At 41.5% G+C, this 22,112-nt stretch overlaps 2 protein-coding genes across 4 annotated transcripts in view; one reads left to right on the forward strand and one right to left on the reverse strand.

Moving 5' to 3' along the window:
- Positions 1–22,112, forward strand: part of CLIC6 (chloride intracellular channel 6) — a 120,832-nt gene that overhangs the window by 52,879 nt on the left and 45,841 nt on the right. The gene's annotated exons all lie outside the window — the stretch shown is intronic.
- RCAN1 (regulator of calcineurin 1) overlaps positions 3,620–22,112 on the reverse strand; it is a 33,278-nt gene continuing 14,785 nt past the window's right edge. For 2 of the 3 annotated variants that reach the window (XM_081002832.1, XM_081002834.1), the window contains exons 2-4: positions 10,904–11,077; positions 9,070–9,229; positions 3,620–7,761 (exon numbers count right to left, since the gene is read on the reverse strand). In XM_081002832.1, the coding sequence (XP_080858958.1) occupies positions 7,583–7,761; positions 9,070–9,229; positions 10,904–11,077 (513 nt within the window). In that variant the 3' untranslated portion in view covers positions 3,620–7,582. Of the gene's footprint in view, positions 7,762–9,069; positions 9,230–10,903; positions 11,078–13,164; positions 13,470–22,112 lie in introns of those variants that run through there. The other variant, XM_081002833.1, reaches the window with a different exon arrangement.

A 22,112-nucleotide genomic window follows, 5' to 3' on the forward strand; every position in this document is an offset into this window, starting at 1 on the left:
AGAGTAATGAGGTCTCAGCTAATTGTGGCTGAGATCTGAAGATCTGTTGGCAAGAGTGTTTTTATCTGACTGGGTTTGTTTAACTCTAGGCTGGCATTGTGTTAGGCTGTAAAATACCTTGTTTAATTTGAAAGAAATGATCATCATAAAAACTATTAAAGGAAAATAGGACAAATGGCAGTAAATGTGAGCAACTTCTGCCTCTGAATAAAATATGTTAGTCTTATCTAGCACCATACTAGTGAATTCTTGTTTTGGAACTTTTTATCCTCGTGTTTCGTGTACACGTACAGCCTGTTTCCAGCCACACCTCACAGATCACGGACTTTTGTGACACTGAAGACAACAAACAGACCTAGAGACAACAGACCATTAAGACATAAGCACCAACTTGAACAAAATATTGGGGGGCTCTGGAAAAGCATAATCCACAATAATTTATTTTGCTAGAGTATAGGTAGTTCATGGGCCTTGACAATCCTTTTAACCAATATGTTTCCCACTTTGTACTTATGCGGTTTGATTTTCGTCAGTTTTGACTAACATTTTATGTTTGGGGAATTTGCTTAGCTTGCAGCTTTATTTATCCTGACTCGATGGCCTGAATCCCCTCTCTCCTTTCATGATGCCTCTCAAGAATCTTCACAGGGTGTAATATAGTAAATTCACCCATGGTGTTATCACAACAGGACACTGGAGGAGAAATCCAGGGCTTTGCTCAGCAGAATGTGCAGGAGGGACTCCAAATGTAGAAAAGCAGGCTCAGCACATTTTGAAGCAACTGTAGTTGCCTGCAGTGCTATTTTTCTAGAAAAAGAGGTGCTGGAACTCACCATGAACACCTCCCTTTTTCTCTTATAATGGCAATGGTGCTGGAACTGAGTTCTGGTGAGTTCCTGCTTAAAAAAAAGCCCTGGTGGCAGGATCAACAAAAGAGGAGAGCTTCCATATGTCCATTAAGCCCAGAGTCTAAAATGGCCTAATTGTGCCACTTCAGAGTCATGGAGTTTACCAACTGATTTGCCCAGGTCATGTATTGCGAAAGTTTAGCAAGGCCCTGACTAGTAGGTGAGAGCAGTGGTGTAGCGTGGGGGGTGCAGGGGGGGCTGGCCGCACTGGGCGCAACATCGGGGGGGGGGCGCTCGCACTCGCAGCTCTCTGCCCCTACCTGGCTCACTCACTCTCTCTCACTGCAGTGCTGGCTGTGCAAATCCGATCCGAGCCGCTGGTTCGCCGCCCACTGTGGAGGGGGTGGGTGCCAGGCGTGCGGTGCGGAGAGAGAGCGAGGGACTATCTGGGGGAGGGACAGTGCAGCGGCCGCCCAGTGCAGCGCTGAGCGCGGGAGAGAACCACACCAGACCAGACCAGGCAGCAGCAAGAAGAAACTGGCAGCGGCGGCAGGTTAGGGGTTAGGGGGCGCAAATTACTTGCCTTGCCCCGGGTTAGGGGGCGCAAATTACTTGCCTTGCCCCGGGTGCTGACAACCCACGCTACGCCGCTGGGTGAGAGAGCTCCATGACTCAACATAGAAAGGTGCATTGCCTCTCATTCTTCTCCCAAAAACCTCATGAATTGACCTACTGACTGACTTCTCCCCCCATGGGGTTACTAACATCCCCCCCCCAAACTGGTGCTGTTTCTGTGCTTTTAACAGCTATGTGACATGCACAGAAAGTAAGCAGGTAAACTCTGGCAAGAAGTGGCAGAACAAGCTTCACTGGGTAAATTTCTTGTGGGCTGAAGTTTTGTTGGAGTAGGGCCACTAAAACTTGGTGATCTCAGCCAGTTTCCCTCCTATTCCCAGCATAGGAACCAACTCCTAGGAGCCAAGGGGGCTTCAGCCCACCCCCCATAAAATATTTGAGGAGGCCGAGTCCCCCCATTTGATGGGCATTGCCATTCAAATGGCGTGAATGCACCATATAATGTGATCAATTATGCAGGGTGGATCTTACCCCCCCCCCATATTTTATTCAGGTTGGCACCCCTGATTCCCAGATAACTGCTTCTTGCTTCGTAGACGTCGTCAACAACCTTTTTGGGTCCTGTTGGCACATTTGCAAACCAGAAAACCTGTTATGGACACCAGACTAGCCAGGCATGCAGTGCAACCTGGTCTACTGGATATAACAGAATGCTTTTCTAAGCCTAATTTCAGCTGGGAAACAAAAAGCTGCTGTGCCAACCATGTTCCCAGGGGCACCACATTGGCAACCCTCAATATACATTTTCAGTAATTATTGTTCTTTATTAGCTCTATATTGAAGATGGAAGGACAAAGGGCAGGCTGAATCTGAGTGAAAGGTACTTGCCCCTTGGTAACTTGGTACTTGGTAACCTGGTAAAGTTCATAGCTGAGGTGATATTTCAACCAGGGGAAGGGCCCTACATAGCTCAGTGACAGAGCATCTGCTTTGCATGCAGAAAGTTCCAGATTTCCTGGCATTTCCTTGTAGGTCTGGGAATGTCTGAAACCCTGGAGAGCTAGTGCCAGTCAGTGTAAAAATAAGACTGGGCTAGATGTGTCAATAGCAGTGGCATAGCAAAGGAGGGCTAGGGGCGCTGTGGCCCTGGGTGCAAATTTCTGAGGGGGTGTGACCAGGCTCCCGCATGACAGGCTCCCTCATCAAGGCTAGAGCTGCAGGGAGGCAGGCCGAGCCTGCCTCTGGGTTACCCAAGAGGGAGGGAGAAGAAGAAGAAGAAGAAGAAGAAGAAGAAGAAGAAGAAGAAGAAGAAGAGGAGGAGGAGGAGGAGTTTGGATTTGATATCCCACTTTATCACTACCCTAAGGAGTCTCAAAGCAGCTAACAATCTCCTTTTCCCTTCCTCCCCCACAACAAACACTCTGTGAGGTGAGTGGGGCTGAGAGACTTCAAAGAAGTGTGACTGGCCCAAGGTCACCCAGCAGCTGCATGTGGAGGAGCAGGGAAACGAACCCGGTTCACCAGATTATGAGTCTAGCAGCAGCTGTGCTGCTCACTGAGGAGGAAAGGAGAGAGGGGATGGTGGGAAAGCACTGCCAGAGCCATATGCATTGCCCAGAATGCCTTGCCGCAAGGACAGGAGAGTGAGGTGACACAGTGGCGCTCCTGGCTTCACATTTCTCTGCCTTATCTCTGCTCCCAGGTTTGGGCTAGTTTGCAAGAAGAGACTCCCTTGATTAGACGCTGGCCAGTGAAGGGACTGACCACTGTCCAGTTCAACACTGGCCCCACCCCGAGTGCCAACAACCCATGTTACACCCCTGCTTTCTGAAGAACTTATTATGCAATATGCTAGGACAACTTGAATATTTGCAGTGTTTTTCAGCTTTTTTTGTTGCTATAGAGGTAACATTTTTAAAGGGTATTGATAAAACAAGTTGCTCTTGATCAGGTTCTTATTAAATATTCTTGGTGGAACAAAGCCTCTAGCTTATCATCACCATCCTCAAAAAAATAAAATCAAATCAGTGTTATATTCCTGGATATTTAGCTCCACCTGCAGGACAAGGGAAGTATCTCTACTAACAAGTTTTCACACTCGTCATTTTGAATAGAAGAATCAAAGTTAAGCATCTAGGTTTTTTCTTTCTGGTTTCTGATTCAGGAGATTTAATAATAAACACAACACAAACACATGCCTTTTTGTAGAATTTATATTATAAAGTATGAAAGTCTCTATGCACATTTGCCCATAACAATTGAACAAAACATATAACATTGGCTATCTCAAGCAGACCCCATTTCACCCACAGGAGCAATAAAAATAAATAGGCTACGCTGGATTTCTATGCATACGTGGCATTTTATATGGTTATTTCTGTGACTGCTGAGTTTCCTGCTCTACTGTTTAAACACAAACAAACCAAAAAATCTGGAAAGATAATATATACTCTGACCATTTATTTTGTAAGAATCATGAACTCCCTTCATAACCTCTTTATCAATGCAAATGAATCAAGCAAGGAAAGGATCTGAAATGAAAAGTCAAGGGCTGGAATGTTCCACTCAAATGCAAGGACTTTGCTGCTAACATTTCAAATATTTTACTTGTAAACTAGAAAATTGGGGTGCAGATATTTTAAATTTTACATGACTCTGAACATGTGCCCTATTTCTATGAGCTGCAACCAATTCATACCATCATTCCTTTTGAATTTATTACATTTGATATAAAAATATGTCTATTTAAATATGGACAAAATTGTGCACATTTTTTTAAAAAAGCTATCATAAAAAAGTACTGCAAATAATAAACTTGTGCTAAAAAGGTGTGTTCGTAGCAATAAGTAAGTAGTAATTAAATTAAGATGCAAGCATGGGCAATTCCTGGAACTCCCTAGTCCCCACTCTCCCATGACCTAGGAGCACTTCTGTTCAATACTGCTCATTTACACACCAACTAAACTTGTGTAATATTTCAGCCTACTTAAGTTCACCAAGCCTCCGAATGTCCATTTGCTTCATGCGACATCTTAGACGTAACACTAGAAACCACACCTTTATGTGTTTTCTCATTATCATTAAAGAAAATTAGGTGGGATGCAAAGGAGCACTGCTGGGTTCAGAAGTATTAGCCGATTACAAAATTCCAATCAAAAGCTGTATCCATGTACAGCGACAAAAGGAAGGATCATCAGAAAGTTTTGCTATGTGCAGGCATGGTGGTAACAGGCCAGGAATGGGGAAGAGGTGATCTTCCCATCAGCCAGCTTGGCCAATGGTGAGGAATGATGGGAGCTATCATCCAACAACAGCTGGAGGGCCACAGATATTTAGATAAAGAATGCACTACAGTAGCTCAGCTGTTGCTCTGGTCCATCCTGGGCTATCTAAAGTGAGTAAGGCTACAGTAAACCACATAGCCTTGCCCTCTTTCAATAGCAAGCCCTGTACACCAGCTGAATGAACTGACGTGAGACGGGATGAATGGGGCATTGGCTAACACATAAGATGAGCCTGTTGGATCAGGCAAGTGGCCTCTCTAGTCTAGCATCCTGTTTCCACAGTGGCCAACCAGATGCCTGTGGGATACCCAGAAGCAGGACTTGAGCACAAGAGCATTCTCTCCTCCTGCCATTCTTCTCTTGCTGCAATGTACAATATCTTGCCACAGTGAAGTATTTTCCAAGGGCGGCATGTCATAAGGTGGACTGGTTTTATAAGCAAATAGCATATTGTGTTTGTCTTGTTTACATTCTGTATTTAATACACGACAATTAGGTAGTCGTTCATCAGTGTAGGATCAGGCATAGCCAAACTTGGCCCTCCAGCTGTTTTGGGACTACAACTCCCATCATCCCTAGCTAACAGGACCAGTGGTCAGGGATGATGGGAATTGTAGTCACAAAACATCTGGAGGGCCAAGTTTGGCCATGCCTGGTGTAGGTAAACTCCATAAAGCAGTCCAGCTGACATACCTGAACATTTGGGTTCAATGGGACTAAGGACTGCAGCTCTCCCTATATAGTTAGACAGCTTAAATCGTTGATATCAATGGCACTGAAGGAGCCCTATTTGCAGGATTGCAACCTAAAGAAAATTAAGCCCTAATGACCTCAACAGCATTTACTTATAAGTTTAAATAACCTTAAATAGTCATCCAGCTTAACTGGTCTGTAGAGTGGGTATTTAAAACATTTACAAATATAGGAGCAGTTTATACAGTATAAGAAAAAGGCGGTAGTACAATCAAGATCTGCAGCATGACATCCTGGAGCTTTTTTGTTGCCCTTTGAAAGAAAACAAATACATATTGTTGTTTCATTTGTACTTGTATTGAATGGACTTCATAGTTTTTAAAAACACACATCTTGGGCAAAGCTGGAATATTACAAATACAGTACACTCTGTACTGCTGACTTAATCAAGCTATTTATACTATCCTGGCTACATCTGTTCCGAGAAGGATGGTACACCTCATAGTGAAAAACCTCTCATTAAAATTTCTCTGACAGAACAGGTTCTCTTAAAACAGAGCTCCCACTGACATCTGTATGGAAATACCCAGCTTCTTATAGTTTCTAGAAATGTACAAGCAGCATGAAATCCCTCATATTAGGAAAAAAACAAACAGAGAAAACACCTTTGCTTAGACATCACAAACTGTGAAATGTTTATTTTTAAAAGCCTTTTAAAATTCATTTCAATAATCCATTCTAAAAGAAAACTCCTAGAAATACTTGAAGTGGGATGTCACTGTGCAGTAAATTTTGCTTGTAAATATGGTACGAAAAAAGCTTGAACACCATTTACCGCTAGACTTTTAGCTGTAGCTAATAAATTGCTGCTCAGACACAAAGCACTAAAATGAGAAGAAAAAGCATTGTGGCTCTGCATCAAACAAGGGGAAATATAACACATCTTACTTGATGATGCTTTAGCAGAAAATATTTGATATAACTATCTACTGCCAATTAAAAAATTAAATAATCTTACAGCTAGTGCAACAATCCTCCCAGGAATTCATGAGAAAAAGGCACTCCAACCTTCGCAAATGCCACATTTCACATTTGTTTTCACACTAGATGTGCTCAAGCACCATTAACAACATTTAAACACCAACAATAATTTACAAGTTTGTGGCTAGGGCAAGCTTATATTCTCTCTCAGTTGTGAACTGTAACAACACAGTATCAGCTTTATCTGCGGGTTTCTTGTACTTCTGATCGGTAAAGAAGTCAAGGTATTTTAAATCAATATTAAATAATGTCATTTAGAATAATTTAAAATTGTCAACCCACTTAAAATGTGCACAAGTGTTTTATAGGTTTTCTAGATAAACCATGCATTGGCAGTTAACATTAAAAGGGGATATTGCACATAACTTCACTAAAAATATGTCCCTACTGAAAAATGAATGCCAATACAAACATAATTCAGAAGGAAAACTGAGAAATCAGTATTTGGGATAATGTAAAACTGGAAAATGCAGAGGAAGTTAAACTTCTCAAGTTTTACAGGCATGCACAAAATCTAATAGGAAAAATGATTAAATATATCTTACTGTGGTTAATATTCAATGTTAGTCATACTCAGAGTAGACACATCAAGTCCACTGATTTCAATGGGTCAACTTGGGTTATGACTAATGTTGGACATCACCCTTTTGCATTAAAACCATCTCTTTACCATCATAAGTCATATACAAGCTGCAATCTCTAACATACTTACTTGTATGCCCTACTGATTCCAATGGAGTGTATTTATCAGTGAGTGTATTTTAGAATGGCAACCATGCTAACTTATGAATTGGAGGACTTTATCAGGGACATACATAAATAGGGAAGGCATCCTCAGCTGCTTTGTAACAGAAGTCTGGAGTATCTGAAAATAGCCCTAAAGCACAACAGTACATGCTTTTTGCCTCAATGCCACTATTTAATCATTCTCCAGGACAACCATTCAGAAGTTCATTTTGGGATTGGTCTTGTCAGCCAACGTGCAGCATTAAAACAAACAAATGAAGACATTCCCTTTCTTAAAACATCTGTATGTTAGAATTGCTGCTTCCACTTCTAATGTCATCAGATTTATGACATCATTTCCTCAATGTCTCCCTTGAGCATGCAAGTTTGGAACATTTCAAAGCTCTACGTAGTTCAACTTTGGTAAGAAGGAGTATAGTCTGGCCTTCTGGTTTGAATAATTTTTGGTTTGGGTTTTGCTTTCTTGGCGTCTTTTTTCTCCGCTTCTGCCTCACGTTCTTCATTCGTGTCACACACGTGGACAACAACACTGGGAGTAGTTTCTGTTGCAGCATGAAGTTCATACTGGTCCCCTAAAATGTTTTTAAAAATAGCAACAGTGGTAAGACAACTGTAGATATAAAATACTTGTACATTTCCCCCAGTAGAACTAATAGCTCTGTGTTGTGGTGAGGAAAGGGAGGCATTAGAGCTTCTTTCCCTGCTCCTCTTCCCAGGTCTTCAGAGCAGTTGCATGGAGCAGCTCATTGTTTATTTTTAAACAGTGGGATAACATGATCATGGATTACCCCTTTTTAATCCTGATTGCTACCTCTCAACTCCCAGTTATGAACTCACAAATCATCAATAGTTTCTCACATCCTGGGGAGCTATGGGGTGTTTTATTCTCCTTTTCAAATTTTGCTTCTTCAGCAAGTGAAAGTTATGATTAACAAGCAAATGTAACGCAGAATCAACATATATACTATCAGCAAATTTATAAACTTCAGCTGGTTTAGATTCCCCCAGTATTATCCCCTCTATCTGCAATGTTCAGAGATGAGTGACAATCTCTATGTGGCCAAAATGGCAGCACTCACACAGAAAGTGTGTGGCCTGACTCAGGGGAACCCTGACATTTGCAGAATTACAAAGATCTTTAGAGAGAGAGAAAAATCCTGAAGGTTCAAAAAAGACCACATAATCCAATAAGGACTGAGACACGCAGAATAGTAATAAAATACTGCATGTTTCATGGTTAAGGTAAATGGAAAATGTGGGGAAAGGGAATGGCTGGCTGGAACCCTGCAAGGGGGCAATCTGCACTGCAACATTTTGTTGCAGGCCACACTTGTCCATTAATTGTACCTTCATGTGACCATACTAGTGCAATCGTTCTTACTAAGCCTCTCTGCAAGATCAGCCTTGCATTAAAACACTTGCCCGGTAACCACAGGCAAGAAGGAATTCTAGGCAAGTGAGTGTGGGGGCTGGTGGAAGAGGGATGAAGCATTCATTCCATGTGTTATGTTTGTACCTACTGCAGAAACTAAGCGGGCTGCTGAAGGAGTGAAGGCCACATTCATACCATACAGAAGTCATGCCTTCTGCCAAAGGATCTTGAGAGCTGTAGTTTGTTAAGGGTGCTGAGAGTTGTCAGAATACAGCTTTTCGCCTCACAGAGCTACAATTCCCGGAGCTCTCTGTGAAGAGGAATTGTGAAATGTTTCCGAAAACTAATTCGGTGAAGACAATAGAGGTCTCCTAACAACTCTCAATTCAGATCACAGGTGTTATTGTGAATAAGTTCAATTCTTATGCAGCCACACCCATTACAGTAAATCAACAATAAAAGGAAAATTAACTTGAGCCATTACACTTTAGGCATATATGCCTCTTACCTGGTCCTAGTTTGGAGATCGCATATAAAAGATCGTAGTTAATGGCAGGTGTAGCATCATCAGACTGAGTCCAACCAACAGGGGGAGAAGATGGAGGTGAAATCAGAAATTGTTTTTCTGGATCTGGTGGTGCTAAGCGTGAACTTCCAATATGCAAAGTCTGGAGAGATGAAACAGATTTTTATTTTTTACTTTGATTTTTTAAAAAGCACATGCATGGAATACAAATATGTCGTGCTTATGGCAGAGGTATGTAATGGTATTGGATCCAGTGGATTGGATCCAGTGGACTGGATCCAGAGTCAGTTATGCTTAGAATAATCTGTCCCTCTGATTTCAATGGTCTGTTCTAAGCATGACTAAGTGTGGATCCAATCCATTGGGCTGACAATATTAGGTTAATGAAACCTGGAACTTTCTGCACCCACCTGGTATATAGAGATAATGATAGAACATTTTAAAAAACAACCCAAAAGATAAAAAATAAAATGATACTGAAGTTTGGTCTTTAAGATATAATCTTATGATTCCTGGGAAGATGGATCACTCTGTCCCTCAGCCTGCTGCATTTCCATACTGGCTGCAGGGAACTTTAAAAAAATCTTCCCTTGTAGCCAGCGTGGGGATGTAGGCTAGTAAAACAAATGGGAGGCCAGAAACTTTTGTGAGCTCATTTACAAGGCTGTCTTAACTAGAAGAAGAATTCAAGAGCAGAATAAAGACTGCTTCTAATGAAGCATTTTGAACTTAATTGTGAGTATACACATGTATAGATCAGATTCCCTTCTTTCTAAGTCTCTTCCTTCTAGATACTTGCAAATACCTGGGAATCCTCTTCTAGTTACAGCTTACATGTATTTTAAAAAGAAAAAGTCACAATTTCTAGATTGTATGTGACCGTCACAATTCACAACTTTTCTCTTACTGATATCTTATTGTATTCATGCACTTTCTAATGTTTTTATATATTATTTTGTATAGAAATTGTATAGAAATTGTAGTTACAAATTTGTTGTATGCCGCCCAGATTCCATAACTAACTAATCTGCTCAATGATCTCACTCTTTTTTGTTGAGGTTTTTTTTAATATACATAAAAATAAAATGTGTCTGAAATGGACATTCAGATTAATCCCACTTCAGCTTCCATGATTTTCTTTAGAAATCTCTGAGAAAGCTTATCTGGTTGCACTTTCAAATAACACAAGATAGAAAATAAAAGCTTGTCCTCTTTCAATACAAATGATTTGGGAAATCATACATAAAATACAGTTATTCCTCATATCTCCTCTCCTGAGGTTCCACAGTGTCTGTCAGTGACATGATCAAAAGAAGCAATCCTTAAGGACTGTGTCTTATAACAGAACACTTCAATACCATTAAAGAAGTAGAGCAAGTGCCAGATCTCCTAACAGCTTAGCTTTAAAGTGGTGACCAGAAAACTGCCTAAGCAAATCCATATCATTAGAGCCTTAGTGAAAATGAAAATGGTACTGGAATGTGTGATGTCATCCTTTCTTGGAAGCGGTACTTTAAGAACACATCAAAAGTAGCAGGCGTCACAATTCAACTGCTCAGATCACTGCAAAGTAGTTCTATGAAAGACAGGTGGTTTATGAAAAGATTCTGTAACATATTGTAATTTTTGAGTTTGCATAACAGCCCTGCTTAGCTCTGAAGCTCAATAGGTGGATCACTTTCATTCAACCCACCCTACTGCACCGGGTTGTTGTGGGGCGAGAATGCTTTACTCAAGAGTTCACTGGAGGAAGGATGTGAAATGAAACTGGCAACAATGCAATTAAATGTTTACCAAGTTGGTTTCTCTGTCTTACCTGAGCAAAATACAATTTCAATTCCTTTCCAAGAAATTCTTTCTTGTGTAACTGTATTTTAACGTCAGCTGCTGACAAAGGGTCACTGAAGTTTATCCGTACTCTTTTAAAACTTTTAAAATACTGAAATGTGACATCTTTGTCATATGTTCTAAAGAGTGCTTCAAATCTTGCCTGAAAGACAAATGGAATATTTTGTTAAAAAGCTATATTGTATTGCATAAACGATTAAAAATTATTTCAGTGGCCTACTAGACTTGTTTGCAAAGCTACAACCAAGTACTTGTAAATATTATCCCTCCCCTCCCTGTGGGGAATTTGTGTCCCTGGACCTAAACAAATACACAAGGGAACTTTTGGGGTTTTTTTGCAACTTTTGGGCTCTGGGGGATAGTGTATTATATAGCTTTTTCTCTTCTGCCAGTGCCACACCTCTATTTGCAGGGAACTTGATACTCAAACCGCAATTCAGTTATGTGGGTTAAAATGTTTCCATTCCAGCTATTTCACTCAAGGATATGTGCAATCAGCCTGATAACCAAAAGGTAGAATTCAAGAGGTAAGCCCTAATGGCTTTAAGCAACAAGTCATCACTGTACCATGCAATAAACCCAAGAAAACACAAACCCTTTGCTAGATTGATGAGAATCAGTATCAATTAATATGTATTAATAGGAAACATGCCTTTGAATATAGTCTTTTTTCCTGATTGGTTCTGTATCTTTAACAATTACATGAAGTGAATGTGTCAGCCTTCTTTTTCATGATGCCAGGAAAATCTACACTAGCTGAAACTACCATGCAGCTGCTAAAAAACAATGTGTGACCCTATGTAGCAAGCGTGAACGCACAGATGCTATAGAGCACAAGTTTCCAATCCAGAGTGCTTCAGAACTTAAGAAACATACAGAACCAGTGTGGTGGGGGGAAGGCTGTGGCTGGATGAAGAAATAGTGAAGATACAGGTGTGGTGGTTATCTAGTTTTCATTTTAAAAAACAGCAAAAAAACCCAGAAAGTCTGAAAAAAGACAATTGCTTCTGACCCCAAATAACAAATAATCTGTGGAACTTCAGGTGTGGCAAATCCGCCACCAGCTGACAGCTCCATACCGTAGTGATGCATGCTTAGCACATGTGTTACTGAAACTTTCAGGCAACTAACCAACTCAAATTTATTTATGCATCATTCACAGAGGTGTTTGCCATTTAATATTGAGAATAAGGAAACTAGGAGTGGAGTTTGAGGAGGAGACAATGGTTCTTAATCACATTAGCTGAGCATTTATGTATGTTATAATTTCCTGTTTCACAAGCCATTAACAGGAACTGACTACAGTTTCTTTTGCCTATTATAATTATTGACTAACTTGTATGGAATCACAGAATACTGAACTTGCTGGGTTCAGTTAAGTCACAAGTCTATAACAGGTTTTTCATGAAGGAAATAACAAAACATTATTTCTTTAAACTTTCAAACAAGTATGTAACACATGGGAATACTATACAACTTTGTACAGAAAGTTGTCAGCCCAAAACTGAGCTACTTCTACAGAGAATGTGTTTTCATTCTACTAACAACTAGGCTTTTGTTATTAGCGTTTTGAAGTTTTGGTATAGTCTTTTTTTTAAAAAAAAGGCCAGGCACTGCACTTTTGAACAAGTTACAGTGAGCCCTGTTCAAAGTTTCAAACCCAGTTTCCACCCCATGCTACTTCCCCTCCACCTTACTTTCACAAATGAAAAGCTGGATGAAATTGTAAACAGTAAAGCTAAATTATTTAAACTAAAAGAATATTTAAAAGTCCACACTTACAGTTAGAAGTATCGAGAATTTGTAGACAGTTAACACAAAAGTACTTAAAGGATCATACAAATTACCTCACAGGAAATAGGAAGCTGCCTAAATCAGTTCATTAGTCCCATCTAGCCCAGTATTTTCAACACTGACTAGCAACAGCTCTCCACTGGTTCAGAAAGAGGTCTCTCCTGTCTTTACCTTGAGATGCTGGTGATTGAGCCTGGGAGCTTTTGAATGCCAAGCATGTACTCTGCCACTGAGCTACAACCCTAGCATAATCTTAAGGCATTATTGTAAGAATTTATAAAGCATACAGAAACACAAATGGACACCAGCTTCTGCAGTTTGGGATTATTTTGACATTGCCATATCAAGACCTAAACCTAGTCAGTCATTTGAACACACCTACATTTTTTCATTAACTATATTCCTCACCAGAAACAAAAATCTACAAAGCCTTACCCTAATTTCTGGTTGATTGAAAACCTTGTTGTCAGGAACACAAGCAATTAAGGAGCCAAAAATGTAATCAAAGTTCCTAAAATGCATCTTCTGCTCTCTTAAAGAATGCTAAGAGCTCAGTACAAGATCACCAAAAAGTCCTTTTTTGAAGAAGCAGTTTTGTACTGTAGAGTGAGAGTTTATAAAAAGGACCAAGTCCAGCCCCTCAACCAAAAAAAGAAAAAAAAGAAGGGGAAAAAAAAAGGTTTCAGAGCATCCTGTATGCGACAGCAAATTCCTGAACAAAGTCCTGCAGCATGCTTTCAGGCAGTCAGGGACAAAATATAAGCTTCAACTGGAAAGAGGTGACGTAAGCACATTAGTCAGTTTCCCTATGCTAATTAACTTTGCTCTGGAGAATGGAAAAAACAGCTGAGGTTTGCATAGGCAGCTGCTTTATCAACTCCTCTTGCAGCATAGTTTCCATTGGTAGTAATTCCATTTAGCACTCAGACAACATGCTCTTCACTTGAATGGGACAACCCACTTTAAGATGGAAAAAGTTACTGTTTGAGGACCAAGGTTTAGTGCAATAAACAGCAATTAGCTGGCAGAAAACATTGCAAAGTTTTGGAAAGCATACTAAATCTTAGTCACGGTGAAACTCAATCCTCCCGATGTTTACCCGGAACCAGGTCCCTCTGGACTAAATGGGACTTACTCCCAAGTGTGTGTAGGACTTCAGGCTTGTACTTTCCAGAGTTAACTGAATTCTTTAATGAAGGCTGAAGAAAGCCTCTTTTGAAGTGTTCCTGTGTCACACAAAATGTTTCAAACGCTGGAAGAATCCATTTCCCTTTGAAGTCTGTTACGTTCTTCCACTTCTCCTTTCCAAAAACAACCCTCAAAGGAAAAGTGTGATTTTTTAAACACTGTTTACTAATTTATTTTTCATATGCAGGTGACTCTCAGCTTACACAGGGGTTATGTTCCAGGAATAGCACATAAAGCCCAAATTTATGTACAGTCAAAAACATATTGGGGTCAGTGGTGGGTGGGATTGCCAGTGTGGATGTTCCCTCTTTCTTTCTTTCTTTCTTTCTTTCTTTCTTTCTTTCTTTCTTTCTTTCTTTCTGTAAAGCTGAATGTGCACAAGATAACTGTGTGTAAAATGTGAGTTATCTGTATCCTACTCTGAATTGAAAATAGGATACTGGGCCACTAACAACTTCAGTGGCATCCTGTGCAATGCTACCCCCGCCCCCCAACAACTTCTTGCACTCCATTCTACAGCACTGTTTTGACGCGTCTTACAACCCAGTGCCCAGTGTGACTGAACTGGTCACACTATCCTAAAACTGCCTCTGAGCCAAGTACAGTGGTACCATGGTACCTTGGTTCTCGAATTTAATCCATTCCAGGAGGCCATTCGACTCCCGGAATGGTTCGAAAATGAAGGCATGGCTTCTGATTGGCTGCAGGAGCTTCCTGCACTCAATCGGAAGCCACAGAAGCCGCGTCGGACATTCGGCTTCCAGAAAACTTTCGCAAACCGGAACACTCACTTCCGGGTTTGCGACATTTGGGAGCCAATTTGTTCGACTACCAAGTTAACCACTGTACCCAATATTCTTACACTAAGTCAAATATATGAGCTGGGTCTTGTTGCAGAGTATCTACAGTGAACTGTGGCCTGAAAGGGGAAACAATTCTCATGTCTATCAGCTTGGGAAACCATAACCCGCTAGGGCACTATGGGAGGATTAAGATTACCCAAACCTTTCCGATCTTGATCACGTGTGCCCAGGAGCAGTAGAGGTGGGAATACAGACATGAGGCCCCTGGGCAATTCTTAAAACATCCACTCCAAATGGCAATAGATACACGTGCCTATTGAAAAACAGGTTTCTTGTTGACTCTGGAGGCAAACAGATCCACTTTAGATAGGCAAGCCTAAACCTCACAGTTCATGAGTACAAAGCAGAAACCTGAATAGATAAAAAAAAAGAGTGCCCTTTGAAATTCCTTCCCCACCCTCCTCCCCATCATAATCTTTCCAACTTATGCAAGCTTGAAGTATTGCAAAATGGTAAGGGACTAACATGAAAGTATGGTACAGGAAGGAGAAATCAAGCCTTTATCCTAAAAGTAGTAAAATCAGATTTTCATAATTTACTTTTATCCCCCTTCACTTTCTGTCATTCAGCCTCAAAGATGTCACTTGACATCTATATACTCACATCACATGCTAATCCATGCTTTTCACAAAACATTTTTGATTCCTGTTCTTCCTCAAGTAGCTTCAGCTTTTACTTTTATTAAATGATGATCGCAATCAAAATGCACTTGATCAAGTGTACTGAACAAGAAGTCATATTAAAATGGGAATTTCTCACTGCTACCAATAAGAGGTAACCGTACAGAGTCTGTATGGGCTTCATATTACCATTTAAAGATTGAAACAAACAGTGGACATGACTTAAAGACTACATCATGTTCTCAAAAAATCTTTCCCTTTATTGTTTCCTTCAATATTCACCCTGAGCAAAAGTTTTGGGTACCTTGAAATCTCACTCACTGAATTGTGAACATCATTTGGCTCCAGTAATAATATAATTTAATACCCTTGTGAATTTCTTTCTAATAGGTCATCACTGCTACGTGCTTTCTATGTGGAAGAGAAAAGCAACAAATTTTAATTAATAAAATTATCCTGCTACTTACTAAGTTTATTTGGTAAGGATATTTTAAAAAACATGTTATACTTTGTTCATGTTTGTTTCGCTTTTTCAGGAAGAATACCTATGAAAAGTTAATTTAGTAGCAATGGAATATGTAGCAGCAAATAGTTTTATATGAAAGAATGATGAAACAGTATGCAAGGAGTAACATTTGTTTCTTGGTGAAACAATGTGTCACTGAAGACATTAAGAAACCAGAAGCTGGTATTGCAGTTTGTGGGGAATTATTTCAATGGCTTCTTTTCTACAGTTTCCTGCTCCACTGCAGAGAGAAAAAACAGTATTTGAAGAGGACACAAGACAGTTAAAGCTAGGGACGGAGATCCCAACTAAAGCATCCAAATATTGAGTAAGATTGTGAATTCCCCAGAACTCAAGACTGGGTTTTTTAAAAACTGAAAAACCGAGAGTAGGGGAGAAGGGGCATACAAAGCAAGAGGTATGGAGAAGCTCAAGACTGAAATTTGTAACAGTTTTAAGATGGAGCGCTGTATGTGTCATGTAGTGGAACCTCGAGTTGCGGACGTAATCCGTCCCGGAGGCACATCCGCAACCTGAAGCGTTTGCATCCAGAAGTGTTACGTCTGCGCACGCGTGCAGCGCAATTTAGCACTTCTGCGCATCTGGCGAAACCTGGAAGTAACACGTTCTGGTACTTCCAGGTTGCCGCAGGATATAACGCGAAAAGACGCAACATGAAGCAGACGCAACATGAGGTATTACTGTACATTAGATTGCGCTGGGTGCAAAACAGACTTCAGGTTGCATCAAGAGCTACTGGGACAAATGAAACACCAAGACCATTTTCTTTTTGAAAATATAGAAGTAATGTGGCAGCCCTTAAAGAAGATTAATTTTATGAGGTATGCTAAGTAAATATTCATTGGAAGTAGAGGTCAGTACTACAACCTAGTGGTTAGAGGGCATGCAATTTTCCTAAGCGAAGCAAAGGCATTTCTTTCAGATCTGAAATCCTCTCCAGGGTTTTGCATTCTCCAAAACATGCAAATTGTGTGTGTTTTGGAGATTAATGCTCTTGGCTAGTTAACTGGGTCAAGGCAGAGTAAGATGTGTGGCAGCATCATTTCTAAAAGGAGGCTACTTCAGAGTTATCGTCCTCCTTGGCTCAAAGATAAAGAATCACCACTGCTAGCCTTCCTCCTTCAGTCACTGGGCAGACACAACAGGGGTGGCGATCCAAGTGCATACATAACAGCTCCTGCCTTCTCAATGGGTGGCGGACAACTCTGCAGCTGTAGCTGGAAAGGAAAGAAGTGGTCTGACTGGATCAGGGGAGAGAATGGATAACTTGCTGGGGAAGAAGAAGTGTCAGGAGCCTATGGGGGGAAAGGCACTATGGTAAATGTCTGCTGAAAATGGGAGAGGGAGGATTTATATGAAGATGAATGCATTTCTGATTGCATGGTATGCTAGCAAAATGTGTGTGTGTGTGTGTGTGTGTGTGTGTGTGTGTGTGTGTTTAACTTCTAAAGGAAAGGTTCTGGGCTCAGCCCTGTGTGAAGGCTACATTATTCTATCCTCTGAACAGGAGTGTTGGGAGGATTAAGTGGCAGAAAGAAAAAATGATGCATATGCTTAGTGACACTTTGTTCACATATTCTGGAACACAGTCCTGTATTGGGAAACATTCTCTGATTAAATTACGATGAACCCTAGCATTCTTAAAACTGAATCACTCCACCCCTGTGTACACTAATAAAGGGAATAGGAGATGTAAGGGCACACACACTGCATGTGCACTGAGAACAGGAGCTTCTGTTTATCCTTCTCCTTTCTTCATCTTTGCCAGGAAGCACAGCCAGATACACTTCATGGCCCGGATATAAACACCCAATGAGAGGAGGTGATGCACAGGTCAATTTGCACCATCCCATTGTACTACATAACCTTTGCTCCCTTCTTTTGGCAATGGCACTCCAAGGATACCCGCCATTTAGCACAATGCTGAAGAAAGGACCTACGAGGAGGGCTTGCAGGGGGGAAAGCCCTCTGCCCTCTAATTCCATGGTGGTATTATCAGTGGAGTAGGCTGGACACAAAAAATGAAACTGTGTAGGCTGTAGGTTGGTGAACTCATGGAGGTTAGGCAGACCTCCAGATGTAAGGGCTGAACTTTGAATACCATTTAAAAAGAAAAACATTTAACTCTTTCACAGCCAGTAGTTTAACAACAAAACAAAACATTTTTTAAAAAGCCATCCAGAGAACAGGCCTGTAAAATTTTGAACTGAAAATCGCTTGCAAGAGTGACAAAGTAAAAGTAAGCTTTCTCCAAGATATTCAAAAGACATATTATAAAACTTCTAGATTAATTGATTGGTGTATTAAAAAAGAGGAGCATGAGGTATTCTCTCCACTCATACAACCAGGGGGAAACCAGTCTGATGTTTTACTATGTATTGTTGAAATATCAATTCTAGGGAAAATTGTGGGGAACGTGATTAACAGTGGTTTGCCTTGAAATACAAGGCAACCCTTGGAAATCTCGGCTAAAAACAGTAACTAATCTCCAAACTAGGTATGGGCAATAGAAGATACTGGCTCAATGATTGGGAGGAGGGGGAAGAGAGAGATTAAAACAGGGGTCGGCAAGGTTTACCTCGCCTGGGCCAGTTCACTCCAGCGGAGATCCCTCCGTGGGCCGGATCGCGCGCACACGGCCACGATTTCCAGCGTCTTCCATCTCCCCAGACACGATTTCCAGCATCTGCATCTGCACAGACGTTTTGGCATCTGAGCATGCACAGACGTGATTTCCGGCACCGCGGCAGTGAGTCCCTGCACTGCGCTGCGCCAGTTTAGCACAGTGTGCAGGGACTCTCTGAGCGGGCAGCTCGGTTTGGGGGCGGCTCGTGGGCTGGTTAAACCCATGGGTTTAACCTTAGGTTGCCTACCCCTGGATTAAAACAACTAATTTCTACTCATAGGAGGGGCTCTACTGTTCTGAAGCAGTCATTGTAAAAGCTCTCATCCAGCCTTTTACTGTTTGAACTTTGCATACAGATTGCACAGACAATACAATCTATTACCATGGTAGTTAAAACAGAGCAGGTTTCATACAGCTGTGCCTTCCAACACCTATTTTAAGTTAGGCACTGGTGTTCTGTACTGCCTGAAGCTTCTGTCATCTTCAAAGGTTGTCAGATATGAAGTAATCAGACTAAAAAACTACAGTAGCACAGATCAGCATATGACAGTTTGACATATCCAATAAAATAAAAGCCTCCAAAATGAGTCAACAATGGAAATCGGGACCCGTAACAACAAATCTGGTCTGCTTCTTTAAAAAGTAGATCCAGATCTAGGACTGCTATTACCCAATATAAGGTTACAGAAACTGCATTAATCACAGACCGCCTAATCTGCTCAAATTCAGGGTAGATAGAAACAAAACGATTTAAAACAGTCTTAATTTACAGCAATCCACCCTGCTTCAAATCACAAGCACTGCCTATCAGCATCACTCTGTCTTGTCTGGATTAAATTTAAACATACTTCCCCTCAGCCACTTGACCTCATCCAAACACTGGTTCAGGACAGAGATAGTTGCTTCTTTGTTAAACATATAGTCCACTGAGAACCAAAAGCTTTATATAGACATTAAACAGCATTTGAGATCAACACATAGCCCTGTGGAACCACAAACAAATTCCCAGAGAGGAAAGTCATGCCGAAAGGACCAAGTACAGTAAGTCCTTTTGAACAAAAGCAAACAAACCCACACGACCGCTTTCCTGCCAGATGTTCTAGGACTTCTAACAATTGCTATCATACATGGCTTTGTCAGAAAAGGATGTCTCACACCTTATCAGTAGATTTATGCAGATTTTTGAAAGACAATTATCAGTATATCTTAAGTACATACTAATCTAATGAAGTCACAGTAATGACAGTCAAGTTACCGTTAAGTTTCCAGATCTTCTCTTTTCACCACAGAGCATATTAAAGGTAAAGGGTAAAGGGAACCCTGACCATTAGGTCCAGTTGTGGCCGCCTCTGGGGTTGTGGCGCTCATCTCGCTTTATTGGCCGAGGGAGCCGGCGTACAGCTTCCGGGTCATGTGGCCAGCATGACTAAGCTGCTTCTAGTGAACCAGAGCAGCGCACGGAAACGCCGTTTACCTTCCCGCGGGAGCGGTACCTATTTATCTTTGCACTTTGACGTGCTTTCGAACTGCTAGGTTGGCAGGAGCTGGGACCGAGCAACGGGAGCTCACCCCGTCGTGGGGATTCGAATCGCCAACCTTCTGATCGGCAAGTCCTAGGCTCTGTGGTTTAACCCACATCACCACCCGTGTCCCACAAAGCATATTACTCATGTGTAAATGAGTAATTACAGTCTTTCAATTTTAAAAAGAATGCAAAACTTAATGTTTCCAAAACAATGAAAGTATCTGGTTGACTTTTGACCTGATCATGCAGGGCTATTCTTATCTTCTTTAAGTATGGTACCTAACAGAGCAGAAGTATTCAACACACACAGCTTTATCCATTCCTTTCATCTGTAAGCCAGGCTGTCACATCTCACTTTTATCTACTAAACAAGCTCCGCTTCACCTTCCCAGTTAAACTGCATTTTGTTTTTATATATCAATTCCTTGGAGAAGAGGTATGAAAACGGGAAAGTGTGTGTGTGTGTGTGTGTGTGTGTGTGTGTACACAGTGGATGACCACAATCCGTTCTGGAGGCCCGTCCTTATGGTGAAATGGGTCGCTGGGAGAGGCGCCGTTGTGTGTGAACGGTGATTGCCACTCCTGCACATGCACGATCAGCAGCAAACCTGCCGGTTACTTCCAGGTTTGTCGTGGTCGCAACTTGGAACGTCTGCAAGTGGAGGTGGTTGTAAGTAGAGGTTCTACTGTGTGTGTGTGTGTGTGTGTGTGTGAGAGAGAGAGAGAGAGAGAGAGAGAAACAGCTGTTCCTCTTCAATGTGGTGTGCATCTTATCACAACCAACAGACCAGGTGAAATTCCTTTACTGAGAGAGCCAGTGTGGTGTAGTGGTTAAGAGCGGTAGTCTCGTAATCTGGGGAACCAGGTTCGCGTCCCCGCTCCTCCACATGCAGCTGCTGGGTGACCTTGGGCCAGTCACACTTCTTTGAAGTCTCTCAGCCCCACTCACCTCACAGAGTGTTTGTTGTGAGGGAGGAAGGGAAAGGAGAATGTTAGCCGCTTTGAGACTCCTTAAAGGGAGTGAAAGGTGGGATATCAAATCCAAACTCTTCTTCTTCTTCTTCTTCTACTGGGGCTCAGGACCATCAGGATCCATGGAATTACTGTTGAATAGACACTAGATACCGGTGGAAGGTTTTAATATGAATGCAGTACAAGGAGTTAGGAAGTCTTTCATTTCCAGAATAGAGTCAGGATACAAGGGGCCTTGTACAACATTTACTCAGTATGCTTTCTTTGGAAAAGCTCCATGAACGTAGAGATACAGTATCTCCTACACCACTGGTCTTCAACGTGTGGTCTTCAACCAACTAGTGGCTCGCAGCCTGATCCAAGGTGGGTCATAACAGAAGCACAAATATCATGCAAATATGAGATAAAACTTAAAAGATTAAGAAATTGGTCCACCATATGCATATTTGGGTAAAAAAACCTGGGTCTGAAAAGGTTGAAGATACCTGTTCTACATAACCCTTAGATGTGCCTTTTCAAATGTAACCAATGAACAAATGAAACATTGGTACTTAAATCTAAAGGGACATGGGTGGCGCTGTGGTCTAAACCACCGAGCCTCTTGGGCTTGCCGATGAGAAAGTTGGCGGTTCGAATCCCCACAATGGGGTGAGCTCCTGTTGCTCTGTCCCACCTCCTGCCGACCTAGCAGTTCAAAAGAACGCCAGTGCAAGTAGATAAATAGGGTGTTTCCGTGCGTTCTGGTTTCCATCACGGTGTTCCGTTGCACCAGAAGCGGTTCAGTCATGCAGGCCACATGACCTGGAAAGCTGTCTGTGGACAAATGCCGGCTCCCTCGGCCTGAAAGGAAGATGAGTGCCGCCACCCCATAGTCGCCTTTGACTGGACCTAACTTTTGCCTACTTAAAACTGTAGGTTACTCAAGGAGGAGTACTACAGTTTTCATCTTAAGTCACCAGCATAATATCATAAAAGCACATGGATTACCCCAAAGAATCCTGAGATCTGCAGCTTACATCTCAAAGTACTATAATTCCTAGCACCCTTAACTACAGTTCGCTGG

The sequence above is a fragment of the Podarcis pityusensis genome (genome assembly GCF_964106645.2).
Source record: "Podarcis pityusensis genome assembly, chromosome: 4".
Lineage (NCBI taxonomy): Eukaryota > Metazoa > Chordata > Lepidosauria > Squamata > Lacertidae > Podarcis > Podarcis pityusensis.